The sequence below is a fragment of the Microcebus murinus genome, chromosome 4, assembly GCF_040939455.1.
Source record: "Microcebus murinus isolate Inina chromosome 4, M.murinus_Inina_mat1.0, whole genome shotgun sequence".
NCBI classification, from domain to species: Eukaryota; Metazoa; Chordata; class Mammalia; order Primates; family Cheirogaleidae; genus Microcebus; species Microcebus murinus.
Genome location: NC_134107.1, coordinates 12,954,288 through 12,979,145, shown reverse-complemented (window position 1 = coordinate 12,979,145; position 24,858 = coordinate 12,954,288). Strand labels below are relative to the sequence as shown.

General features: G+C 50.3%; 1 protein-coding gene across 2 annotated transcripts; it reads right to left on the bottom strand.

Moving 5' to 3' along the window:
- Positions 1 to 849: 849 nt before the first annotated feature.
- Positions 850 to 12,243, bottom strand: TSGA10IP (testis specific 10 interacting protein). Of its 2 annotated transcripts, XM_012778162.3 has the most exons (8): positions 11,991 to 12,243; positions 11,226 to 11,362; positions 10,432 to 11,132; positions 10,132 to 10,276; positions 5,012 to 5,182; positions 1,787 to 1,886; positions 1,504 to 1,628; positions 850 to 1,000 (listed from the first exon to the last, which is right to left on the bottom strand). In XM_012778162.3, the coding sequence occupies exons 1-8, from the start codon at positions 12,177 to 12,179 to the stop codon at positions 877 to 879; spliced, it is 1,692 nt and encodes a 563-aa protein (XP_012633616.2). In that variant the 5' UTR covers positions 12,180 to 12,243; the 3' UTR covers positions 850 to 876. The 2 variants fall into 2 exon arrangements, with proteins under 2 accessions (XP_012633616.2, XP_075857914.1); XM_076001799.1 differs by lacking the exon at positions 5,012 to 5,182.
- Between the last annotated feature and the right edge of the window lie 12,615 nt (positions 12,244 to 24,858).

Genomic DNA, 24,858 nt, shown 5'->3' with positions numbered 1-24,858 from the left:
AGAGGCCTTCTAAATCAGCGTCCCCAGAGCTGGAAGCCCCTCCCGGCCTCCCTCTGCTTGCACTCCCCCAACCGCGGGGTGCTCACTGCCCCACGGTCCGTCCGTGGACAGCTTTCTCCTCTCCGGTAGGCGCCCGCCTAGTGCACTCCCTGGGGTCGTGGCTCCATCGGGTGTTGGACGATGCAGCATGTTTTCCTCCTCCGCGAGACCCCCACCTTCCAAGCCCCTATAATCGGTATTATCAGCGAACGCCTTCCCATGGTCCCTGGATTGGGTTTTTTTAACCTGCACCTTGTGGACTGTTAAGGACTTCCTAATGAGCTCCTGTGTGTCTGTGAACCCCCTGAAATTGAGTGCAAAATTTGGCATATCTGTGTGTATGAGCTTTCAGTTTTTTTCTTGAGGAGAGGGGCTCCAACTAAAACTTCTGGAACTAAAAAGCCCAGTTCACACAATCTCTCCTCCCACCCAGCAGTGGCTCAGCCTGTGACTTCCTGTGTGGCCCTTCTCAGCACGTATTAGCGTGTGTCCTGCAAGCTCCTTTAAAGTCCGCCCCCATATCCCACTGGGCTGGGCGTCCTCAAAGGCGAGGGCTAGGCTTTCTATTCACTCTTGAATTTCTAGGACTCGGCGTGTATGTTGAAGACAGGTGGAGGAGTCGCAGCTGTTTCTCTTCAAGATGTTCCACTCCTCAGGAGAGGAGAAGGGTCTGTGTGTGCTGGGTGGGGCGCAGCCAGAACAACCAGAGCTCCTGGGGGTTGTGGGAACAGAGTAGGCCTGATCTCCACCCACCTGCCACCTCCTATTCCCAGCCCGCACCCTCCCCTCCACCAGAAATCCCACACTGTATTTGCCTTAAAGCCTTTAATTTTTCTCTCAGGGTCTGCACTCCGGGTCCAGGCTTGGGGTGGAATGCTTGTCAGGCTGGCTGCCAGTAGATTCTGTCCTTGGGGGACTCTGAGAAGAGTGCTCCGTTCTCACCCCCATTAACTTGTGGCTCCTTCAAGACAGAAAAAAACCATTGGGCTCTGCAGCTCCCACCCCCATACCCAAGGAAACCACTGTTGATGTGGGTGCAAATCCATACTGGCTTGCTGTGTGGCCCTGGGCAGGCGACTTCCCCTCCTTGAGTCTCAGTTTCCTTATTGTGAAGGAAGCCTCATAATCCCTGCTGTGTACTGGGTTCTTCTGAGACATAAGCGATAGTATACACCAGTGACATGTGTGGCAGCAGCCCCGAATGAGGGCTTGGTGTGTGGCCACTCAGATGGTCACAGAGTCCCAGACTGGCTCTGCTGCCTATTCACTCCTGAGTCCTTAAGCAAGGCCCTTCCCCTTAGGTCCTTCATTTCCTTGTTAGGAAGTAGGAACAATAACCCTGGCCCTACCTTCCTCTGGTGACATGGAGGACAGGAGATCCTGCAGGGCCCAGAGTGCTGGAGTGGGCACTCTTTCCTGCAGCAGCTCAGCAGAGCCAGTTCTTAGGCAGCCAGACAGCCTCACCTGGGTTTCCTGGAGGTGCCCTGTGTGTCCCCCTTTCCTGCCTCAGCCAGCAGCTGCTCTTCGTCCAATCCCAGTGCCGACAGCACCTGGGAGAAACGCCGGGTCACGGTAAGCCGGGCGTTGGCCTGAGGAGAGATGAGGGGTTCCTGCTCTGCACCAGGGCTGCCGAGGGCTTGGGAGGTTTGGTTACTGAGGGGATCCCAGGGCTTCCGAGGGGGCAGTGGGCCAGGGATCCAGCTTTGTTCTCGGGACAGCTTTATGCTTGTCCAGGTGTTAGCCTCACCTGCATGGCCTGCTGGAATAGGAAGGGCCGGGCCTGCACCCTGTGCTGGATGCCCTGCAACTCTGCCTGGTATTCAGCAAAGCGCTGTCGCTCCTGGCGCCTGTGGGGAGACAGGCCTCTGGGCAGTTAACCATGGGCACGTCCCCACTCCTGAGCACCCTTGTCCTCATTGAGGACTTTCTATTTACATCCTCCCCCCACCCTTACCTTTACAAAGCCACTTCATTTCCATCCTGGCCCTGGACTCCTTGTGAGGTCAGCCAGGGTGGCAATTTTTCACCCCATTCTATTGATGGCTCAGAAGGGTCAAGAGACTTGTGCAAAGTTATGCAGCTGGGAAGTGAGGAACTGAGCCCTGAGCCTAAGTCTCCAGGCTGTAAGCCAGGGCTTGCCCTTCCTCCCAAGGGAGAAGGCCCAGCCCTGGCCTTTGAGCTCCTGGAGACCTGCTTGCACAGCCTCCCTCTCCCTGCAGTTCACACACCCACCCCTGTCACACTGCACCCTGAGGAGGAAACTGATTGTGGGCTGTGCCACTTTGAGCAAGGCCCCTCTCTGGGCTCAGCTTTCTTCTTTGTACAACAGCAGGGATTGGACAAGTTTGCCAGTGTTCTCTATGGTTCTTGTAAGCCAGAAATTGGGACAGAGGAATTTTTTAAAAAGTGCATTCCAAATTAAAGAACACATCCCAGAAAGAGCAGTGTTCCACTGGGAAGCACAATTCCATTTATAAAAACCCAGTTTATGCACTTGTCAGAAATGTCTGTTCAACAAGCTGGGTGTCACTGCCTTTTGTGAAGAGAGCGTCCTGGCAGCAAGAAAGCTCTTACCCAAAGTCACACCGCCCACAGCAAGAGGGGCCTTTGGGCCACACCCCACATGAGACCAGGTGTCCTGGGAAGCACATTAGAGAGGTCTCAGGGATGGAGGCAGCACCCAGGGACAGAGAAGCAGACACAACCCCAGACTCGTGCTGTGACCCCAGCAAGCAGCTGAGCCCTGAGGAGAGACACTGTCTTGCTGAGCCAGTTCCTTCCACAGCGGTGTGCCAGGGAAGGAACTGTCCTCTGTTGAGAAAAACATATGGACTTGAAAACCTATGGCCAGGAACACAAGTTACTGCAAATGGGGGTCTTCACCATTCAAGAGGGAATTTACAGCAGTCATTAGGGGCAGGGGTGGGGGAGTGATGGTGCATGCACTGGCATTCAATCTCTCTTTCCCGTGATGTGTATTTTTTCTCTGCCAGATACTGTATGCTATTTCTAGTTTGGTTTTTGTTTTTGTTTTGGGACAGAGTCTCACTCTGTCACCCAGGCTAGAGTGCCATGGTGTCAGCCTAGCTCACAGCCACCTCAAACTCCTGTGCTCAGGTGATCCTCCTGCGTCTGGCTGGTACTGCAGACATGCACCACCACACCTGGCTAATTGTTTCTAATTTTAGTAGAGATGGGGGTCTCCCTCTTGCTCAGGCCCGTCTCAAACTCCTGACCTCAAGTGATCCTCCCGCCTCAGCCTCCCAGATTACTAGGATTACAGGCATAAGCCACCATGCACAGCTGAGACCCTGTCTTAAAAAAAAAAAAAGAAAAGAAATGGCCGGGCACGGTGGCTCACGCCTTTAATCCTAGCACTCTGGGAGGCCGAGCCAGGCGGATTACTCGAGGTCAGGAGTTCGAAACCAGCCTGAGCAAGAATGAGACCCCCGTCTCTACTATAAATAGAAAGAAATTAATTGGCCAACTAATATATATAGAAAAAATTAGCCGGGCATGGTGGCGCATGCCTGCAGTTCAGCTACTCGGGAGGCTGAAGCAGTAGGTTTGCTTGAGCCCAGGAGTTTGAGGTTGCTGTGAGCTAGGCTGACGCCACGGCACTCACTCTAACCTGGGCAACAAAGCGAGACTCTGTCCCAAAAAAAGAAAGAAAGAAAGGAGAGGAAGCCCATGTCTTGGAGCCCTGAGCAGAAAAGGAAGTGGTGCCAGTGGGTGTCAGCCCCGTTCATCTCAGAGTGAAAGGAAGACACATCCCTCCTGGCCACAAGACAACCTCTTTTGTGCCCACCCTTCCTAGGCAGGGTGGAGTCTCCTGTCCCACTCAGCAAAATTCACAGGCTGCAAGGGCTGAAAGACCGAGTAGGAGCTTGTGCCTTAACCGCCTTGAGTAGAAAATAAAAGGAATGAGTTTGAAACACTCTTCTTGCTGCACCTGCTGCTTAGAGTTCTCAGCCTTACACTTCCTGCCTTACTAGAAAAACAACGATGAGCTTTGAGGCCTGGCAAGAGAGAGGCATCTCCCCAGTCATTGGCCCAGATTCCCCTAAAATGCACTTGACCTCTCAGAGCCTCTTTTCCTCATCTGTGAAGTTGGGGTGATAAGACTGAGCCTCAAAGAGTAGGTGATCGGAACCCTGCTGAGTCCTCCACGGCCCTGGACCAAAGGACATGAGACATAAAAAGGGTTGTCCTGTGCCAGCTACACACAGTAGGTGCTCGAATCTGGCGTCAGTAATCATGTTTATTTGTGTTGCCTGTTTCCTTAGGCTGGGTTCTTGGAGGAAGGTCATGGTGTCCTTTATCTAAAGGCTGGGCATTTGGTCACCCTGAGGCAGGGGAGCCAAGTGGCTGGAACCCCACCCAGCTCTGCTGCTCACCTGTGACCTTTAGCAAATTCTTTTAAGCTCTCTGAGCCCTGGTTTCATCTGTAGAATTATGGAAATAGTGATACTACCTACTTCATGGGCTTGGTAACAGTCTAGAGAAGATTTGCCTGACCCACAAATTTGCTATCTAGGAAAATGGTCAAAATATAGGAAGAGAATAAAACAGATGCCTCTTCGCTTGACCATGAACAAAGGTTGTCTCCAGGACTGGAATCATAGGTCTGTTAACAGTCTATATTCACTATTTCTGTAGTATTTGAAATTTTATAATAAGCATATCTGGCATTGGAAATCAGAAAAATAAGATTTGAAAGTATGATGATGCTTGTAGGACATGTTAACCCTTGGGCATTGACAGCCGCAGGGATTGTTATTATTAACTGGTGACCTTGGACCAGTGCCTTCTCCTCCCTGTGCCTCAGTGTCCTCATGTGTAAGATGTGGAGAAGTGGCCTGGCTGGCCCCAGGGAAGGCGACGGCTGGGTCTGCTTGGTCCTGCGGTCTGAGACCGAGCATGACCTCCTTGCCATCTCCCCACCAGCTCTCCCGCAGCCCTAGCTCCCTACCTTAGCTCCTCCAGCTTGCGCTGGGTGGCCCCGGGCCTCGGGCTCCCTTTGGGCTTGTAGGCTGCCAGGCAGCGGGCCACTTGCTGCTGCACCCGCTGCTCCCGGGCACGCCGCTGCTCCGCCTGCTGCCGCTCCGCCTGCTGCTGCCTCTCCCAGGCCTGCAGTAGGCTTCTTTGGTAGGGGAGAGGGAAGGGGGAGGGATGGGACAGGTCTGCAAGGGGGCAGGAGCCTCAGAGAGGGCCAGGGGCTGGGTAGGGGAGTATGGGAGCCTGAGAGGACGGGCTGCAGTGTCCAGAGAGCCAAGGTCCTGGGAATGGGGTTTGTCATGGAAATTTAATGTGATGGAAACTGCCCCCCAGGCACAACTCAAGGCCTTTCCCTACTCTTTCCGGAAGCTCACCCCAGCAGAAGCAGAGAGCTCCAACTCTAAACATCCTCAGCCAAGGCTTCCTGAGCCACCGTGGAGCTCAACACACAGCCTGTGACCCCACTTGCATTGCTAACCTCTGCTGGCAAAGAGCTCTCCTTGAGGGCAGGGGCTAGATCTCGTTCTCTCTGACCCCCTCATCTGGCAGGAACTAGGTTAATGCCTGTGAGTTTGAGGCAAAGCTGAGTGGGTGGATGGAAAGAGAAACAAAATGGTGAAGGATTGATGGGCAGAAGAATACAGGATGAAAGGTGTGGGTCCTCAAACAGCGGCTAGATCAACCTGTGACATCCCATGTTCCCAGTCATGGCCAGTTCCTTCCTGTCAATCAGATCTTTGCTCAATTGTCATTCTCAACCTTTCCCTCACCGCCACATCTTTCTCCCAGGTGTCTCCCATCTCTAGCTACACATTACATTTATCTTTATTAATTATCCTTCTTCACCAGTAGAACGGAAGCCCCGTGAGATCAGGGCTCCCTGTCTGTCCTGTTCACCATCAACATATCCCCGGCACCTAGAACAGTGCCTAAGATATCCTGAAACTCAAATATTTGGTGAATTTATGCACAATTGAATCGTGGTCAGATGGAAAGATGGCCAGACAGACAGACAGATAAAGGGGTAGAAGCAGTCATTTACTCAGCGTGTGTTTATTAAGCACCAACTATGTACCCAGTCCTGTGCAGGGAACCCAGGGAGGCCATGATCACTAAGATCTGGCTCCTGCCCCCAGGGGCCCTCAGGCTGTGGGCAGGGGTGTGCAGACAGTCCTGCACCCCAGTGCAGTGTGGTGTGTTGAGTGCTGGTATAGAGGTAAGCACAGAGAAGAGCTTAGTGGAGAGAGAACTGACTTGGGAGTTGAAAGGTGCATCCGAGTTAGCTGGGTGAACAAGGAGGGGCAATCCCTGGACAGCAGGGAGGGAGGGCTTGGGGCAGTCCAGCACCCTGACCAGCTGGTGTGGGGACAGGAGTCTTGTTACCAAGGAGTCTGGGCTTCCCAAGACCCTGCGAAGCATGGAAATATTTCATGCTGCAGGTGACAAGGTAAGAATTGAAGGGTGCTTTGGAAGAATTAATATTATTATTAAAAATGTCCATATTACCCAACGCAGTCTACAGATTAATGCAATCTCTATCAAAATTCCCATGACATTTTTCACAGAAAAAGAAAAAATTATCTTCAATTAATGTGGAACCACAAAAGACCGCAAATAGCCAAAGCAATCTTGAGCAAAAAAATAAAAAAAGGAGGCATAACTTCACCTGATTTCACAATATACTACAAAGCTATAGAAATCAAGAACAGCATAGTTCTGACATAAAAACAGATGTAGAGACCAATGGAATAGAATAGCTTAGAAATAAATCTGTGCATTTATTTCTTACTAAGCCCTCTCAACAAATCAATTGATTTGTTGTATTGTTTTTGTTTTAGAGACAAGGTCTGACTGGAGTGCAGTGGCTAGTCACAGGCACAATCATAGCACACCCAGCCTCGAACTGGGCTCAAGCAATCCTCCTGACTCAGTCTTCTGAGTAGCTGAGACTACAGGTGTGCACCACTTCACCCAGCTATGGTCAGTTGATTTTTGACAAATATACCAAGAAAAAAAGCCGGGCGAAGTGGCTCATGCCTGTAATCCTAGCACTCTGGGGGCCGAGGCAGGAGGATCACTCAAGGTCAGAAGTTTGAAACCAGCCTGAGCAAGAATGAGACCCCATCTCTACTAAAAATAGAAAGAAATGAATTGGCCAACTAAAAATATGCAGAAAAACTTAGCTGGGCATGGTGGTGCATGCCTGTAGTCCCAGCTACTCGGGAGGCTGAGGCAGGAGGATTGCTGTGAGCTAGGCTGATGCCACAGCACTCTAGCCTGGGCAACAGAGTGAGACTCTGTCTCAAAAAAAACCAAGAACACACAATGGGGAAAAAACACTCTCTTCAATAAATAAGTGTTGGGAAAACTGGATGTCCACATGCAGAAGAATGAAATAAGACTCTTATCTCATACCCTATACAAAAATCAATTCAAAATAGATTAACAACTTAAGACCTGAAACTAAAACTCCTAAAAGCAAACATGGGAGAAAAACTCCATGACATTGCTCTGGGCAAAGGTTTTTTAGATATGACCCCAGAAGCACAGGCAACAAAAGCAAAAATAGACAAATGAGATTGCACTAAAGCTAAACTAAACTAAAAAGCTGCCACACAGCAAAAGCACCAGTCAACAGAGTGCAGAGACAACTTATTTATGGGTGAAAATATTTGCAAACCATACATCTGGTACAGGGTTAATACCTAAAAATATATAAGGAACTCAAAAGAATTCAATAGCAATGAAACAACCCAATTAAAAAATGAGCAAAGAAGCCAGGTGTAATGGTTCAACATCCACTTATAGTCCCAGGTACTTGGAGGACTGAGGCGGGAGGATCACTTGAGCCCAGGAGTTTGAGGCCAGCCTGGGCAACACAGCAAGACCCTGTATCTTTTTTTTTTTTTTTTTTTGAGACAGTCTCACCTTGTTGCCCAGGCTAGAGTGAGTGCTGTGGTGTCAGCCTCGCTCACAGCAACCTCAAACTCCTGGATTCAAGCGATCCTTCTGCCTCAGCCTCCTGAATAGCTGGGACTACAGGCATGCGCCACCATGCCTGGCTAATTTTTCCTATATATATTAGTTGGCTAATGAATTTCTTTCTATTTATAGTAGAGATGGGGTCTTACTCTTGGTCAGGCTGGTTTTGAACTCCTGACCTTGAGCAATCCGCCGGCCTCGGCCTCCCAGAGTGCTAGGATTACAGGTGTGAGCCACTGCGCCCGGCCAAGACCCTGTATCTTAAAAAAAAAAAAAAAAAATTCTGGGCACAGTGGCTCACACCTATAATACCAGCACTTTGGGAGGCAGAGGCCAGAGGATCACTTGAAGCCAGGAGTTCAAGACCAGCCTGGGCAACATAGCAAGACACTATCTCTTACGATAAAAAATTTTAATTAGTTGGGTGTGGTGGCCTGTGCATGTAGTCCCAGCTACTCAGAAAGTTGAGGCATGAGGATCGTTTGAGGCCAGGAGTGAGACCCTGTCTCTCTAAACAAAAGGCAAAGGACTTCAATGGAATGGACATTTCCAAAAGTAGACATACAAATGGCCAAAAGGTACATTAAAAAATGTTCAAATCACTAATTATCAGGGAAATAATGCACATTAAAATCACGAGATACCACGTCTCATCTGTCAGATAAGTGTTGGTGACAATGTGAAGAAAAGGGAACCTTTATGCGCTAACGGTGGGGATGTAAATTCATAACTCCCATTGTGGAAAACAGTATGGAGTTTCCTCGTAAAACTAAAAATAGAGCCACCATGTGACCCAGCAGTTCCACTTCTGGGCACATATCCAAGGGAAGGGAAATCAGTATGTTGAGATATTTGCATCCCCGCATTCATCGCAGCAATATTCACAGTAGCCAAGACATGGAATCAACCTAAATGTCCATCAACAGATGCATGGATATTTAAGAAAATGTATACATACACAATGGAATACTATTCAGTCTTAAAAAATAATGAAATCCTGTCATTTGCAACAGTATGGATGAACCTGGAGGGCATGATGTTAGTGAAGTAAGCCAAGCACAGAAAGGCAAATACCACATGGTCTCATTCATATGTAGGATCTAAAACAGTCTCAAACCCATAGACACAGAGAGGAGGAATGGTCATTACCAGGGTTTGGGTGGGTTTGAGGAGAGGAGGGGAGAGATGTTGGTCAAAGGACACAAGACTCTGTATAGACAGGAGGCTAAGTTCAGGAGATCTCTTGTACTACATGGTATGTATAGTTAACTGTATGTTATATACTTGAAAATTGCTAAAAGAGTAGATTTTAAGTGTTCTCACCACAGAAATAAGTGTGCAAGGTAATGCCTATGTTAATTAGCTTGGGTTAGCCATTCCACAATGTATATGTATTTCAAAACATCATGTTGTACACTATAAATGTATACAATTTTTATTTGTCAATTAAAGAATTGAGGGATGCGATAAAAATGCTGAATAGATTCTCCCCGTCCCTCTCATGCCATTTCTAATCAGTCACCAAGACCATTGAGCCATCTCTAAATGTCACTTAAATGGATCAAACCTCTCCATCCACAAGGCCACCTATATCAGGCCTTTATTGTCCCTCACCTAGACCTTGCCAACAGCCTCCCACCTTCCTTGTCTGTTCCCACTATCTCTTGTTCAAGCCCAAGTGTGGCAATTACCTAACTGAACTGACATAATTGCCATCTGTCTCCTTTTCTAGACCTTGAGCTTCTCAGAGCCGGTGCCAAGCCTTTTGATCTTTATAACCCGAGGGCTCATGAGTAGAAACTCAAGATAGGTTGCATTAGTCACTTAGTTAATAGATTAATGGACGGGTAGAAGAAATGAATGAAAAGTGGCTTGTGTCAATAGACAGTTGGTAAAGTAGATGGATGGATGGATGGATGGATGAATGGTTGGATAGATGTTACCAGTATCTGGATGGATGGATGAATAGATAATTGGGCAATCAGAAAGATAGATTGGTGAATGGACAAATAAAGGGATGAGTGAGAGTATGAATTACTAAGTGTCTCTTGGAGAACTAGCTTCTTTCCTACTCCTCACCCTCAGCTCCCACTCCTTGCTCTTCCCCCTTACCTGGTGGCCTCATGTCGTTTGTGGAAAGTGCGATTAGGGAAGTTGGCAAATGGGAAGGTTTCATATCCGAAGGCCTGGGCTTTCCCACTCTGGTTGGAGGCCTGGAAAGCAGCCCGCAAAGCCTTCCAGGGATGTTGTTGGGGGCCTGTCCACAGTGGGACCAAGTCAGGAACTTAGCCATCCACCCAGCACCCAGAACAGCCCAGCCCCATCAGAACTCCTGGCCCAGGTCATGGGCTGTCAATTGTTCTCCCCACCACGTAGCTTCTGGGGGACCCAGGCACTGAGCCGCACACTCACCACAGTGCCAGTCTTGCTGTAGCTGCCTGTGCGGCTTTTCCAGGTCCCCCGGCCCCTCCTGCTCCTTGGTGCCTGGCTTCCTCCTCTGTAGCTCTTGGAGGTTGTTGGAGCTGGAGCTGCTTCCTGGGCTCTGGCCCTGCAGTTCCCCCTCATCCAAGGCCTCCTCTCCAGAATTCTGCCCCTTTTTCTGAGAACTGTTGCTCCTTCTGGAAGGGGCCCTAGGCTCCTCCTCCTCAGCCTCTTCTGTAGCCTCTGAGAACTCCTCCTCCAAGGCCGACCCCCTCCTGGGGAGCTGGGGCAGTTCCCCAGGGCTCAGACCCCCCTCAGCCTCCTCGGAGGCACTCGGCCCTTCCAGCTCAACGGCCTCCTCAGACTCCGATCCAGACCCTGACGTCTTCCCAGGCGGCCAGAGGCCACACTCACTGGGTGGCTCCGGCCCTTGGCTGTCTTCTTTGCCAGGAGGGATGGGGATGCCACCCCAGGCCCCAAGCTGCTGTCTCCGCTCCAGGTTTTGCTCTTCTGGGAGGTTGGCCGTGGAATGGGGCCTGGACTTGCGCTGGGGGGCCATGCGGGACCGGGGAAGGGCTTGGTGGCCAGGGACTGAAGGGGATCTTGGCTGAAGCAGAGTCTGGCCATCTATGGTGAAGCTCTCCCAGGCCCATTGGAAGGGGAAGGAGGGTTTCCGAGGAGGGGCAGAGAGACTGAAGAGGGAGAGGGTGGGGGTTAGTGTCCGTGCTGGCCCCCAGCGGGGCCCGATGTCTGGCCCCCTCCCAGCCCACCCCTCCGCTCCTTACTCCTCAGCCTCAGCGGAGCCCTGTCCTTTCTTGGTCCGTCCCCTGGGCCTGCGGTCCTTCTTTGCCGTCTGCCCTATGCTCTTCGACCTGTGCTGCGGGCCCTGAGCTGGCACCCCATCGCCACTCCCCAGGCTCTCCTAGGCAGAGACAGGAGGGGAGGCCAGCTCTGAGCAAAGTGGCCTTCCCGGATCACTTTGCTCCTCCAAGGGGCCATTCTGGGCCCTTGTTCCCATTAAGACTGACTGATCGATACCTCCATTCCACATACTGAAGTGACAACAGCCATCATTTACAGAGCACCTGCCCTGTGCTCAGGACTTTCGCACGTTAACAGACGTAGGACCCTAAGAGGTAGATACTCGCTGTCATCCCCAGCACACAGAGGAGAAAACTGTGGCTCAGAGAGGCCAAGTAGCCCAGATCTCATAGCTGCTGAGAGCCCAGATTTGTCACCATAGCACTCTGCTGCCTCCAGGCCCTGAACTGAGCTTCCAAATGTCCCCTAGGACCCTGGACCCGCTCAAGGTGGAAGGAACACAGCTTTCCTGAAACCCTGCTCCTCTAGCAGTGCTCCCTCACTCACTCCATCATCCCTGGGAGGCAGCCCTGGGCATCAGCCCTCGTCTTCACCCCACATCCTATAGGCCTCCAGTGTTCCCTCCCCACTCAGCCTCCCTGACTCCCCCACAGCCTGGACCTCAGCTCCAGGCTGTGACTCCTCAAGGGCCTCCCCCAGCCCTGGCCTCCGTGACTTTGATAACCTACCTGCTGCTGGGCAGTTGGAAGCCCCCCACCGGCTTCCCTCACCAGCTCCACTCGGGGGATGCTGGACAGAAGCTTGAGTAGCCCTATGCCTGTCCCCAGAGCCTGAAGCCTCGTGTCCTGCCCTTGTCTCCCCGGTGTGGTCCTGACCAACTGTTGGTGGGTGTTTAGCATATTGGTGTCCTGCCCCATCTTCCACCCCCACCTGCCTGCTGTGGAACTACCCCACAAGCCATCTCTATGGCAACCGGTCCTCAGCCAGTCTCCAGGGCTCTGGAAAAAAGTGTGCCAGAAAGGGATCAGCCAGGGAGTGGGGGCAGCTTCCTTCCAGGGGAAGGGTTCAGCCAGAAGCAGAGGCATGATTCAGGCCCGGGACAGGAGTCCAGTGACCCAAGGCCAAGCCCTGCCTCTGCCACAGACTCCTCGTGTGATGTGGTGTGAGTCTCCTGTCCTCACTCAGCCTGTGTTTCCCCATCTGTATGTAAAAGGGATCCCAGGACTCGGCCATCCTAAAGGAGCCTCCTGTCCTGTCCAGGCGGGGACTGAGGTGGGTCCTCCCCCTCAACCTGTCCCCTGGGCTGGTGCCCAGACCCGGAAAGGCCCTGGGGGAGCTAAACTGAACTCTCACAAGATTGTGTTTGAACCACTTGCCCTCCTCCCAGCCCCTGACAGATCAGGAAAGGCCAGGAAGTTGAGCACTGTGCCCAGGGGAGAGGCAGCAGGCCATTCAGAGCCTGGAGGAAGTTCTGGAGGGACTTACAGCACTTAAATCTTATCCAAACTTTTAGGCAGTGCCAAAAGCCATGGGATGTTAAATCCCATGGGACACCCAGTGCTGGCCACTAAGACCAGCAGCACAGAGACATGGTCCTGGGTGAGGACCTGGAGACCAACTGGCTACCTGGAGGCCTGGCTTGGCCTCTCACTAGCTCTGTGACCACTTCTCCATTCTGCAAAACCAGAATTATGGGCCGGGCTCGTAGGTTTGTTGCAGGGACGGAATGAAATCACGCAGGCAACACTCTTTTGTTTGTTGTTGCAATTTCGAGGCGGCGGGGCACGATGTGGAGCGCAGAGCAAGCACATGGGTCCAAATCCCAGCTCCTCCACTGTCCCGTACCCTCTCCATGCCTCAGTTTCCCCATGGGCAGCATGGGGCTGGATATAATCGAATTTACCTCCTTGGGCTGTGGTGAGGATTAAGTCAGTTAATCTACACAAATGTAGATAGAATATCCATATGGCCCATTGGAACTGCTATGTAAGAGTTTCCGGTACTAATTAACCAATGACACAGCCCCATTGACACAGGTCATGGAAGTAAATCCTGGAAGATGCCCTAAAGGCATGTTTTTCTCAGACCTTTGGCCTGGTGAACCCTCCTCTGCTCTCAGACACCATCCCAGTAACACCTCGCAAGGGACGCATCCAATTTAACAGCCTAAATAGTGCTCGAGGTGAAGGTCTTTTGCCACCTAAAGCATGCAAACTCTGTCCTTTCTGGCGAGCTGCCAGCCTGTACCCAGACCCTAGGTGCGAGGCACATGCGCAGGCTGCTCCATTTGCAGAAATGGAGCCTCCTCCTCGGCCCATTTGATTTCCTGGACAGTCCAAAACTCTGGGCCACTCTCTTCCTTGGCAGAGGGCAGGTCTGGGTTTCGCAGGTGGATACTTTCATGAGGTGCATGCAGTCCCCTCTCCTCGCCAGCCACACTTGCTGAGTGAGCTCAGCAGTCTGACTGCCTTAACGGCCATCTGCTGCTCTCCAACTGCCCCAACTTTACATACAGCAGCCGCAGCCTCTCCTACGAAGTCTAAACTCCAGTGTCCAGCGGCCCCCACCCTGACCACCCCATCTACGCTGCAGCCTGCACCCCAGACACACACCCCTGATCCCTCACTGTGCTCTTCTTCTTTTCTTTCCATCTCGCCATCACTTTCTAACACTGAGCTTCTGTGAGGGGCTCAATTATGTCCCACCCTAGATTCATGTATTGAGGCCCTAACCCTCAGCATCTCAGAATATGACTGTATTTGGACTAAGGCCTTTAAGCAGGTAATTAGCGCAAATGAGGTCACACTGGTGGGCTGTAATCCAACAGGACTGTGTCCTGATGAGAAGAGGAGGTTAGGACACAGACAGACATATGGCGGCGACCACCTGAAGACACAGAGAGAAGGTGCCCAGCTGCAAGCTAAGGAGAGAGGCCCCAGAAGAAACCAACCTGCCAACATCTTGCTATGGCCTTCTGGCCTCCAGAACTCTGAGGAAACACTTGTCTGTGGTTTAAGCTGCCTTGTCTGCCGTGCTTTGTCATGGCAGCCCTACCGCATAACACACCTTCTGTTCAAGTCACGTGTCTGATATGCTTACTGTTTGTCCTTCCCAGCAGCTCCAGCAGGGACTTAATTTTTGTTCACAGCTGTATCTCCGCGCCTACACAGAGCCTGCACGTAGTGGGCCCTCAGAAACTACTCACCATGTGAATGAATGAACAAAAACCTACTGCACAGCTCTCTCGTGTCATAGAGAAACCTACCAGGAATAACTTACAACCATGTGCAGTTTTGAGGCCCCTCAGGAATCTTTCTTTGTCTTCCAGGTTGGGACCCAAGAGTGTGTTAATAAAGCTACATGGACTCAACAAAATCTCTCAGTAACTGATGGGCACGTACACCAACATCTTTTGAAATATGTAAATACATGTGTGGTATGAAACATAACTTTACTAGTTTTTCAGATAATGGAAGTAATATATATGCACATTGTCAAAAATGGAAATATGTGCAATGCAGCTGCTGTCAACTATTTGGTGTATTTGTCCCGTGTCCTTCCTCTGCGTGCACAAGCACACATGGAGCTGGCACCCTGAGAGAGTGGACCCCTGGCATGCAGGCAGAGATGGCTGCGTCCTTCTCTGCCCACCCCCTCCTGCTTGGGCCAGGCCTTTCCCAGCTCTGGATGAAACTTGAGCTGACACCATGACTTCTCAAGTCAGCTCAGATGGTAAAAAGTCCTCTAATCACTATAAAACCTAAGAACAACCTTAATTCAGAAATTAAAATGTCAGCCAGGTGTAGTAGCTCGTGCCTGCAATACTAGCACTTTGGGAGGCCGAGGCAGGAGGATGACTTGAGGCCAAGAAATTGAGACCAGCCTGAGCAACATAGCAAGACCCCTGCTCTACAAAAATATTTTTTTAAATAGCTGAGTGTGGTGTTGCACACCTGCAGTCTCAGCTACTCGGGAGGCCAACGTAGGAGGCTTGAGCCCAGGAGTTTGAGGCTGCAGTGAGCTACGATTCCACCATCCAGCCTGGGTGACAGAGAGTAGTAAGACTGTCTCTAAAAAAAAACCGAAACAAAGGCTGGGCTCAGTGGCTCACGCCTGTAATCCTAGCACTCTGGGAGGCCAAGACGGGTGGATGGCTCAAGGTCAGGAGTTCGAGACCAGCCTGAGCAAGACCCCATCTCTACTAAATATAGAAAGAAATTAATTGGCCAACAAAAAATATGTAGAAAAAAAAATTAGCTGGGCATGGTGGCGCATGCCTGTAGTCCCAGCTACTGGGAAGGCTGAGGCAGGAGGATTGCTTGAGCCCAGGAGTTTGAGATTGCTGTGAGCTAGGTTGATGCCATGGCCGTCTAGCCCAGGCAACAGAGTGAGACTCTGTCTCAAAAAAAAAAAAAAAAGAGAGAGAGAAAGAAATTAAAATGTCTAGTCTGTCATGAAAGCCAATAATTAATTATGTGAATGATTAATTATTAATAAGTAGCCTCTGAATTTTGTTTAAGGCTGTGGCTTCTTAGGCTGGGAAGCCCACAGCCAGGGGATGTGTGGTCAACTCCTCCTGTCTCCCCGCTGCAGAAAGCTCAGGAAGGGAGGAGCCAGGAGCAGGAAGGCACAGGCCATGCAAGTGCAACCCCGAGAGCACCCTGAAAACTGTCAGGACCTGTGCTGAGGCTTCCTATTTGGGGCACTTTATAGGTTCCCCAGAGACCCCTCTGGAAACCTGTAACCAAAGGTCTCCCAGTGTGAATGGGAAGACCCTCTTCTGGGGGTGCCTGACGGTTTCCATCTCCAACGACAGCCCCTGGGCACTGGGAGCTTCTGCGCCCAGAACACCTTCCTCTGCACAGTCCCCATCCCACCGCTACCACCACTGACGTCTCACCTCAGCAAATTCCCAGTCAAGCTGACCCTTGCCTGGCTCCCCACCCTCCATGTCATCTGCCCTCCAAGGTTAGGGGCTTGCCTCGCCCTTGGAGGAGCGCAGCCCACTCCCGTTGCTCTCCCAGGCTTGTCACCTTTCTGTTTCCATGCCCATTACCTCGGACACAGCCCTTGGGTCCCCCCACATTTCCAGGAGCAAAGGTCTACTCTGAGCCCCTCTCATCTCAAAGCCTGGGGAGAGAGGGAAGGGCAGCCCACCAGCACCCACTCCTCTCCCTTGCCCCTCCACCCTAAGCTCCTTCACCTTCTCGGGGGTGTGGTGGGTGCTGGGGCTGGCAGCACCCTCTAGTGTCCCTCCTGTCCTGTGGCAAGGGAGCCTGTCACCTGCTTAGCAATGCAGGGCCCTCGAACTATTGCTCTCTCTTTGGCCTCCGATGCAAAAGCTGAGACCTGAGATCATGTACCATTTTAGTATCTAGTGATTTTTTTTTTTTTTTTGAGACAGAGTCTCACTTTGTTGCCCAGGCTAGAGTGAGTGCCGTGGCGTCAGCCTGGCTCACAGCAACCTCAATCTCCGGGGCTCAGTGATCCTACTGCCTCAGCCTCCCAAGTAGCTGGGACTACAGGCATGCGCCACCATGCCCGGCTAATTTTTTGTATATATATTTTTAGTTGGTCAATTAATTTATTTCTATTTTTGGTAGAGACCGGGTCTCGCTCAGGCTGGTTTCGAACTCCTGACCTTGAGCAATCCGCCCACCTCGGCCTCCCAAAGTGCTAGGATTACAGGCGTGAGCCACCGTGCCCGGCCGTATCTAGTAATTTTTTTTTCTGGAGACAGAGTCTCACTCTCGTTGCCCCAGCTAGGGTGCTATGGCGTCAGCCTAGCTCACAGCAACCTCAAACTCCTGGGCTCAAGCAATCCTCCTGCCTCAGCCTCCCGAGTAGCTGGGACTACAGACATTCGCCACCATGCCCGGCTAATTTTTTCTATACATTTTTAGTTGGCCAATTAATTTCTTTCTATTTTTTTTTTAGTAGAGACGGCGTCTCACTCTTGCTCAGGCTGGTCTTGAACTCCTGACCTTGAGCGATCTGCCCTCCTCAACCTCCCAGAGTGCTAGGATTACAGGTGTGAGCCACCATGCCCGGCCTAGTGATTTTTATATTTAGCTGTGTGTACACACACACACACACACAATTTTTTAACAAAAATGGGATCATACTTTTTTTGCTTACTAGTATGTTATGATTCCATGTCAGGACACACAGAGCTACCTCAATCTTTACCATCTTCACTGTGTTTTATAGTATGACCCACAGAACGTATTTACCCCAGTTCCTCTTGTCAAACACAACGCCACTTCCACTTGGCTTGTCCCTACTACAGACACTGCAGTGTGGACGTCCTTGTAAATGTGCCTTTGCACACCGGGCATTCCTGCAAGATAAATTCCTCTGAGCAAGCTGGCTGGCTCTCAGCAATCTATATTTTGAGTGCCCAGTTACTCCACAAAATGCTCAATCGATAGAGATTTCCATCAGGGCATTCTTTCCCTCACCAGCAAGGTGTATCATCATTTTCACCTTGCTAATCTGATAGATGAAAAAATATTATCACCTTATTGCTATAACTTGAATTCCCTTCATTACTTGTGAGATTTCTGTATTTTCCTATCTTGATGGGCCATTTGTGCTTCCTCTGTGAATTGCCTGTTCATGTCCTTCACACATTTCCCCTTCTTCTTTTGGTCCTCGGGAACAGAGAGCTGAGCTGATTGTATTCCTCATATCTCAGCATGCAAGGAGCACCCACAGATGCAAGACCACTCTTGTTTTGCTTTAGTTTTCTTCTTCATCTTTTATCTTCGCTCCCCTCCTACTTAAACATAAATGCAATTCCTTGCAAATATCTATCATTTCTATGTATTTGTGTTTTTAGTTTATATAAATGGTGTACATATATATATATATTTTTTTTTTTTTGAGACAGAGTCTCACTTTGTTGCCCAGGCTAGAGTGAGTGCCGTGGCATCAGCCTAGCTCACAGCAACCTCAAACTCCTGAGTTCAAGTGATCCTTCTACCTCAGCCTTCTGAGTAGCTGGGACTACAGGCATGCACCACCATCCCCAGCTGATTTTTTCTATATATATTAGTTGGCCAATTAATTTCTTTCTATTTATAGTAGAGACAGGGTCTTGCTCTTGCTCAGGCTGGTTTCGATCTCCTGACCTTGAGCGATCCGCCTCGGCCTCCCAGAGTGCTAGGATTACAGGCATGAGCCACCGCGCCCAGCCCACACTGGTGTCTTAAATTACAATTTTCTTTACTGGTTATGGATCCGTTTTTTATATTTTTGTGTCAATTTTGACATTTCACATTTACCTAGAAAGGTATTCGCTTTGCTTAAGTTTTTACATTTACTAACTGTACAGTTATTTGTAATACTCTTCAGTATTGTGACATTTTAAACCTCCATGGGAGTTCAAGAGTTGGATTACGTGGAGCCTGCTGGTCGTGGAAAGAAAGGATTCTGGGTTTGTCCTAAGATGATGGAAAGCATGACGGGAAGTTGCGACTAAGACTCCAGGATGGAAGGGATATGAAATGCCAGAGTGCATTGCTCCTGGCCAAAATGTAAAATCTGTTGGTCGTGGAGGCAGCTTTGAGGCAGTCCATACTTTCCACCTTCCAGCTGACGCATCTCCTGCAGTAAATCCTTTCTTCCATGACAATCCTCGTTGTCTCGGTTATCAGCTTTCTGTGCAGTGAGCAACAGTAAACCCCCCCTTATGGGTTCATAAACATGAAGAAACATGGCCCAAAAAGCCATGGCTTCATTCCCTCTGGCTGCTGAGTAGAAATTAAAGTGGAGGACCCACAGTAGAAGCAGGGCCCTGACGTCCAGGAGAAAGCACCAGAGGATTGGGGCAAGCGGAGGCCGGGGAGGAGAGGGGAGGAGAGGTCTGGAGACTGAGCCTCGCCTGTCCCCACTTAGAGGTCAACAGAGGCCAGGAAGAAATGGCCATGCGGAACAGACCAGAGCGGCCAGGAGGGAAGAAGACTGCCAAGAGAGTGAGGGCGCCCAGCCAAGGGGAGAAAACATTTCATAGAGGACAGAAGTGACCAGCTGTGACAAGAGCCACTGAGAGGGCAAGTCGAGGCTGCCTAAGAAATAATAGCTGACTTTGGCACCTTACTTATTTCCAAGGCCCACTCTCCAAGGACTCATTGCAGGAGGCTCATCTCAGACTTTGGCTGTCAGAATCTGGCTGGGGTTGGCCTCTGCCACACCACTCACTAACTCTTCCCAGAGCCACATCTGAAACTATTCCTTGGGAGCTAAAGTCTAGGAAAAGGTTTCTTTCCACTGAGGAACTTGTAGGTTCTGTGTGCTCTGAAAAAAAAAAAAAAAGAGCTAAGTTACCACATCTCCCTCTTTTGCTTTGGCTGCCAGGAAACTCAGAGTCGAATTTGATATTTAATTAATAAAGTACTTTATAGGCCTTTATGGGCTGCATATTTATGTTCTTGTTCCTGATCTTCATTTTCTTTTTATAAATTATTATATTCTTTTTTAATAATTTTTTTCTCTTTTTTATTTTTAATATTATTTTTTTCTATTTATTAAACATTTAGACCCAGACTGGAATATATTATATTCTTAACTCTCCATTTCTTTTTTTTTTTTTGAGTCAGAGTCTCACGCTGTTGCCTGGGCTAGAGTGCTATGGTGTCAGCCTAGCTCACAGCAACCTGAAACTCCTCCGCTCAAGCAATCCTCCTGCCTCAGCCTCCCAAGTAGCTGGGACTACAGGCATGCGCCACCATGCCTGGCTAATTTTTTCTATATATTTTTAGTTGTTCAGCTAATTTCTTTCTATTTTTAGTAGAGACGGGGTCTCACTCTCGCTCAGGCTGGTTTCAAACTCCTGATCTTGAACAATCCGCCCGCCTCGGCCTCCCAGAGTGTTAGGATTACAGGTGTGAGCCACTGTGCCCGGCCTCCATTTGTACTTTTTTTTTTTTTTTTGGTTCGAAGGGTTGGAATTCAATTATGTTGCTGGTCGGAGGAAAACAGCCCTGGATGATTTTAAAACCATTTAGTTTTTTTTAAAAAAAAAAAACTTTTAATTGAGGTATAATGTACACAATTGTTGCAGCAACGTGTACAGCTAGTGTTACAGCCCTTGTTACAGCTCTTACTTGTTTGACCTGGGAAAGAACCGAGCAGCACACGAGGAGTCGGAGAACAGCCTTTATATTCTTCCACAGCAGGCTCAGCACGCCTAGTGTTACAGCTCTCTTCCCGTCTTCCCCTCCATTTGTACTTTTTATCTTCCTTGTTCTTGTTGGAAGCCACCTCAGATGCATTGGGCATGAGGCAAATTAATTGCATTCACTCAGCAAATATACGAAGATGACTTGTAGTTGTCAGGTCCCTTTGAAATACAATTGACAGAAATAAATTAAGCCAAAAAAGAAAAAAATAAATGTCTTAGTAGTCTATGTTCTATTCTGCTTATAACAGAATACCTGAAACTGGGTAATTTATAAAGAAAAAACTGTATTACTTACAGTTATGGAAGCTATGAAGTTCAAGGTTTAGAGGCCACATTTCGTAAGAGTCTTCTTGCTGGTGGGGCCTCTCTGAAGAGTCCCAGAGGAGGTGTAGGCCATCGCACAGCCAGGGGGCTGAGCATCCTGGCTCAGGTCTCTCTTCCTCTTCTTACTAAGCCACCAGTTCTACTCCCATGATAACCCATTCATTCATTAACCCACAAATCCATTAATCTGTGATGGATTAATCTGTTCTTAAGGGCAGCCCCCTCATGACCCATCACCTCTTAAAGGCCCCATCTCTCATACTGTCACACTGGGGATCGAGTTTCAATCTGAGTTTTAGAGGGGGCAAATTTTCAAGCCATAGCAATAAATAATTGGCTTATTTTACTAAATCATAAAAAGGACGGGGGTGTTCCTGACCTCAGTTTTGTCTGGATCAAGGAACTTAAGTGTGTGTGCGCGTGTGCATGTGTGGGTGTCATTTCATCTCCATTTCCGTCCATCTCTGTTGATTTCCTTTTCTCCCATGGGATGCTGGCTGTAGGCAGCACGAAGTAGCAGTCCTTGGACCTTCACCACCACAGTGGAAAAGAGGACTCTTCCCACATATCCAGGTAGAAAAACCCCAGGGAAGAACTCTAACATGTCCTGTCTTGAGTCTCATGGCCACCCCTGAACCAATTACAGGGACCTGGCAGGGAAGAGACCGGGGCCAACAGTCCTGGAGGGACCACCTGGATGGAGCAGTGAGGGGAACAGTTCTCCATAGCCAGGGATGTGGAGGAAGAGCAGCACAGACCCAAGCACAAACACACGCCCACCATGTGCCGGCCCCTGTGAGATACCCTGGAGACACAGACATGATCAAGATACTCACTGTGCAGTGGCGGGGGGCAAGCACACACACAATTATAATCCAAACCAGGGCACGGGAGGAACCTTGGAAGAGGGACAGGTAAAGGACTGGTGGAGTTCAAAGGAGGGAGAGGGACTTTTTATTTTTCTTTCTTTCTTTCATTCTTTTTTTTTTTTAGACAGTCTCACTCTGTCACCCCAGCTGGAGTGCAGTGACCTCATCATAGCTCAGTGCAACCTCAAACTCCTGGGCTCAAGCGATCCTCCTGCCTCAGCCTCCTGAGTAGATGAGACTATAGGTACACACGGCCTTTTTTTTTTTTTTTAAACTAGAAACAGGGTCTCGCTCTGTCACTCAGGCTGGAGTGTAGTGGCACGATCATAGCTCACTGTAAACTCAAACTCCTGGGCTCAAGTGATCCGGGAGAGGGACTTTAAATTCTGGCCATGAAGCAATAAGGTGGACTGACATTTACCCTTTTGCCACAAACAACTAAGAAACTGCAAAGTATAGGAAACAACAGCTTTGGCCGGGCGCGGTGGCTCACGCCTGTAATCCTAGCACTCTGGGAGGCCGAGGCGGGCAGATTGCTCAAGGTCAGGAGTTTGAAAAAAGGAAACAACAGTTTTCAGATGTTAGACAACAGGCATCACAGGTCTGTAATCCCTGGGAAAGAGAAAATAAAGGAGATGAGCTCCACCATTGTCTGGGTCGTCTACATCCACCATCTGCCTAGAGGTAATTCCCCCCTGCTGGGAGGGGAGCCCAGACAGGGCCCTGGAGCTGAGTTAAGGAGACAGGTTGGAGTTCGGGAAGGTTCACCTCCAGGGCTTCTGATCTAACCAAACTCGGGCAGGTCTGATGCTCCCCAGGTGGTTCTAACAGGGAGCCAGGGTTGTGACTTCAAAGGCAGGGGGTTAGGGAGCCCACAAGGCAGAAACAAAACTCTAAGAAAACAGGTTAAGGGAAAAGTATGACCAACACTGGGCAGGGGTGGGGGGCAGTAGGCGGAGGGGGATGTGGAGGAGTATCTGTGGCTGGAAACAGGGGAGCCACCCCCACCCCCACCCCCCAGAGAAGCCAGGCCCCGCCCAGGCACTCGCTGCTGCTTCAACACAGTGGCCTCCCCAGCCCCTAGAACAAAGTGGCACACTCATCCCTCCCCCTCTGCTGTCCCCACTTTCTTTTCTTCCACAGTGCTCCCCTCCCCTGGCATTAAGTGTTTGCACATTTGTTGACAGTCTGCCCATTTCCCCTTCCCTCGACTAAACAGGAGAGCAGGGGCTCTGTCTTTCTCTCTGCTCAACTCCGCAGAGCCCAGGCCAGGGCCTGGCACAGAGTGAGTGGGTGCGCAGCAAGTATTTGTTGAGCAATTAAATGAGGAAAACACTATGATCTCCACGCTTTGCTTTTGGAACACTGTCCTATAAGGTTTAGCCCAGTCTGCCAATATATATATTTTTTAACACAGGGTGCTTAGAATCCAGCTGCCATGCCCCTCGGTTGGGCTGCTCCGTGCATCAGCAGGGCCCTGGAAAACCTTTTATGTTGACTTTCCTGTCCCTGCCCCACTGAGCCGGCCAGCCCCCTGTCTGTTTAACACGTGCCCTTCCAATCTGCTTTCAAGGCATTTGTTTCCTGTGCGTCAGGAAGCACCATTTACTGGGTGTGCTCACCATGTATGCCAGGCACTGCGCTAAGCACTCTATGTGTCATAGCTCATTCAACCACCGCATGTCCCCGAAGGAAGTGTTCTTATTGTCCCCATTTTACAGATAAAGAAACTGAAGTAGAGAGAGCTTAAGTTACTTGCCCAAGGTCACAGAGTAAGTGGCAGAAACACTGCACACAGGACTGCCGCGTACATGTGCGTTTTCAGTTTCCAGTGTCGTGCTGTGGGTCTTGCTCTGTGTTTGACCATTTTTCCCTCCACGTGCATGTAAGCTCTGTTGCTCCCTGCTGCTCTCTGCCCATGCAGCTCCCCAGGATAGACACCCAGGGGGCCTCTGACTCTGCGCCACCTCAAACCAAGCCTAGGACACGTCTTTCTATTTGTGAGAGGTTCTACCCAGGAGTGGACCTGCTGGGGGTACTTAACTGCCAAACTGCCCTTTCAGACATTCCCACTAATTCCCACTCCCACCCGGAACACCAGATTTCCATTTACACAACCTTCACCAGCAATTGGTTTTATCTGACTTTCTGTTTTTGCCAAGCTGGTGGGTGTCATGTGGGATCATGTTTTTGTTGTAACTCTCTGATTACTGGCGTGGGTAATCATAGCCCTTATTCCAATTTTTTTTTAATGACATTTGAACACACACACACACGGAAGGATGTGATTTCAGAATTAAGATAGCTCCCTCTGATGATGGGTAGCAGGGGTCACACCGCCCTCCCACTTCTCAGCTACAAAGAGCCCCCAGAGAGAGTCCAGACCCACTATCCCCAAGGGCCCTGCACCAATGAGAGGAGGGACTAGGGGAGCATCAGGATCATGGGGCCATTCCTCTGCCTCGGGGCCATACCCCAGAAGACTGGGAACTTGGTTGTGTCCATGTCCTGGAGCTGAGCACCCCCGCACCTGAGAAGGCATGGCCCTCCCTCCGGTGCGGGGGAGGAGGGTGGGTTGTTAACACCTCCTCTCCACACACTAGTCCACGCACAGGCCTGTGCATAAGCCCCTGCCGGTCTCCCAGCCACTCCCCTCACTTCTAGAGCCTCAGTCTCCTCATCTGTAAAGTGGGGGTATGAGGACACCTTCCCCAGAGAAAGACTCACATCTAACAAGCACAGGGGAATGAACTGCTGCAACATTCAGCCTCCCATCAACCACAAAGGGCGCTGTCAATCACCCCGTTTGAGGGATGTGGAAGGCAAAACCAGGAAAGGTGAAGAGAAATCAACAGGTCATACAGCGCGTCAGATCTCTGTCCTCCAGGCCAGAGGAGAGGGCCAGGGGAGGGCAGGCAAGGTCACTCAGTCACTCAACTCTCTTTCCTTCTCTGCCTCCTCCCCGGCCTCTGGAGCCTCCAAGTCAAGCAGCACCCAGGGCAGGTGTGTGGCAAGAACCCCATGCCACCACCTTCTCCCCCTCCACAAAGCTTCTGGGGCCCTGCCAGTGTCACGAAGGCCAGCCAAGGAGGGCCGAGTCCAGGGCAGGTGGCTCCTGAGTCAGGCCCTGAGTGGTGGCTGAGGAAATGGGAGGCAGGAAGACCATAGGGAAGCCTGACAGCACCAAATCTAACCCTTTCTGCCTGTCCTGGCTGTGCC

Bases quoted from the DNA above. Each gene is read 5' to 3' on its own strand.
- TSGA10IP (XM_012778162.3), bottom strand. From the start codon at position 12,179: ATGGGGCAGGACACCAATATGCTAAACACCCACCAACAGTTGGTCAGG. The intron at 11,363-11,990 runs GTAGGTTATCAA...GTCTCTGCCTAG, and splicing joins TTCCAACTGCCCAGCAGCAG to GAGAGCCTGGGGAGTGGCGA. The intron at 5,183-10,131 runs GTAAGGGGGAAG...CCCCTACCAAAG, and splicing joins AAACGACATGAGGCCACCAG to AAGCCTACTGCAGGCCTGGG.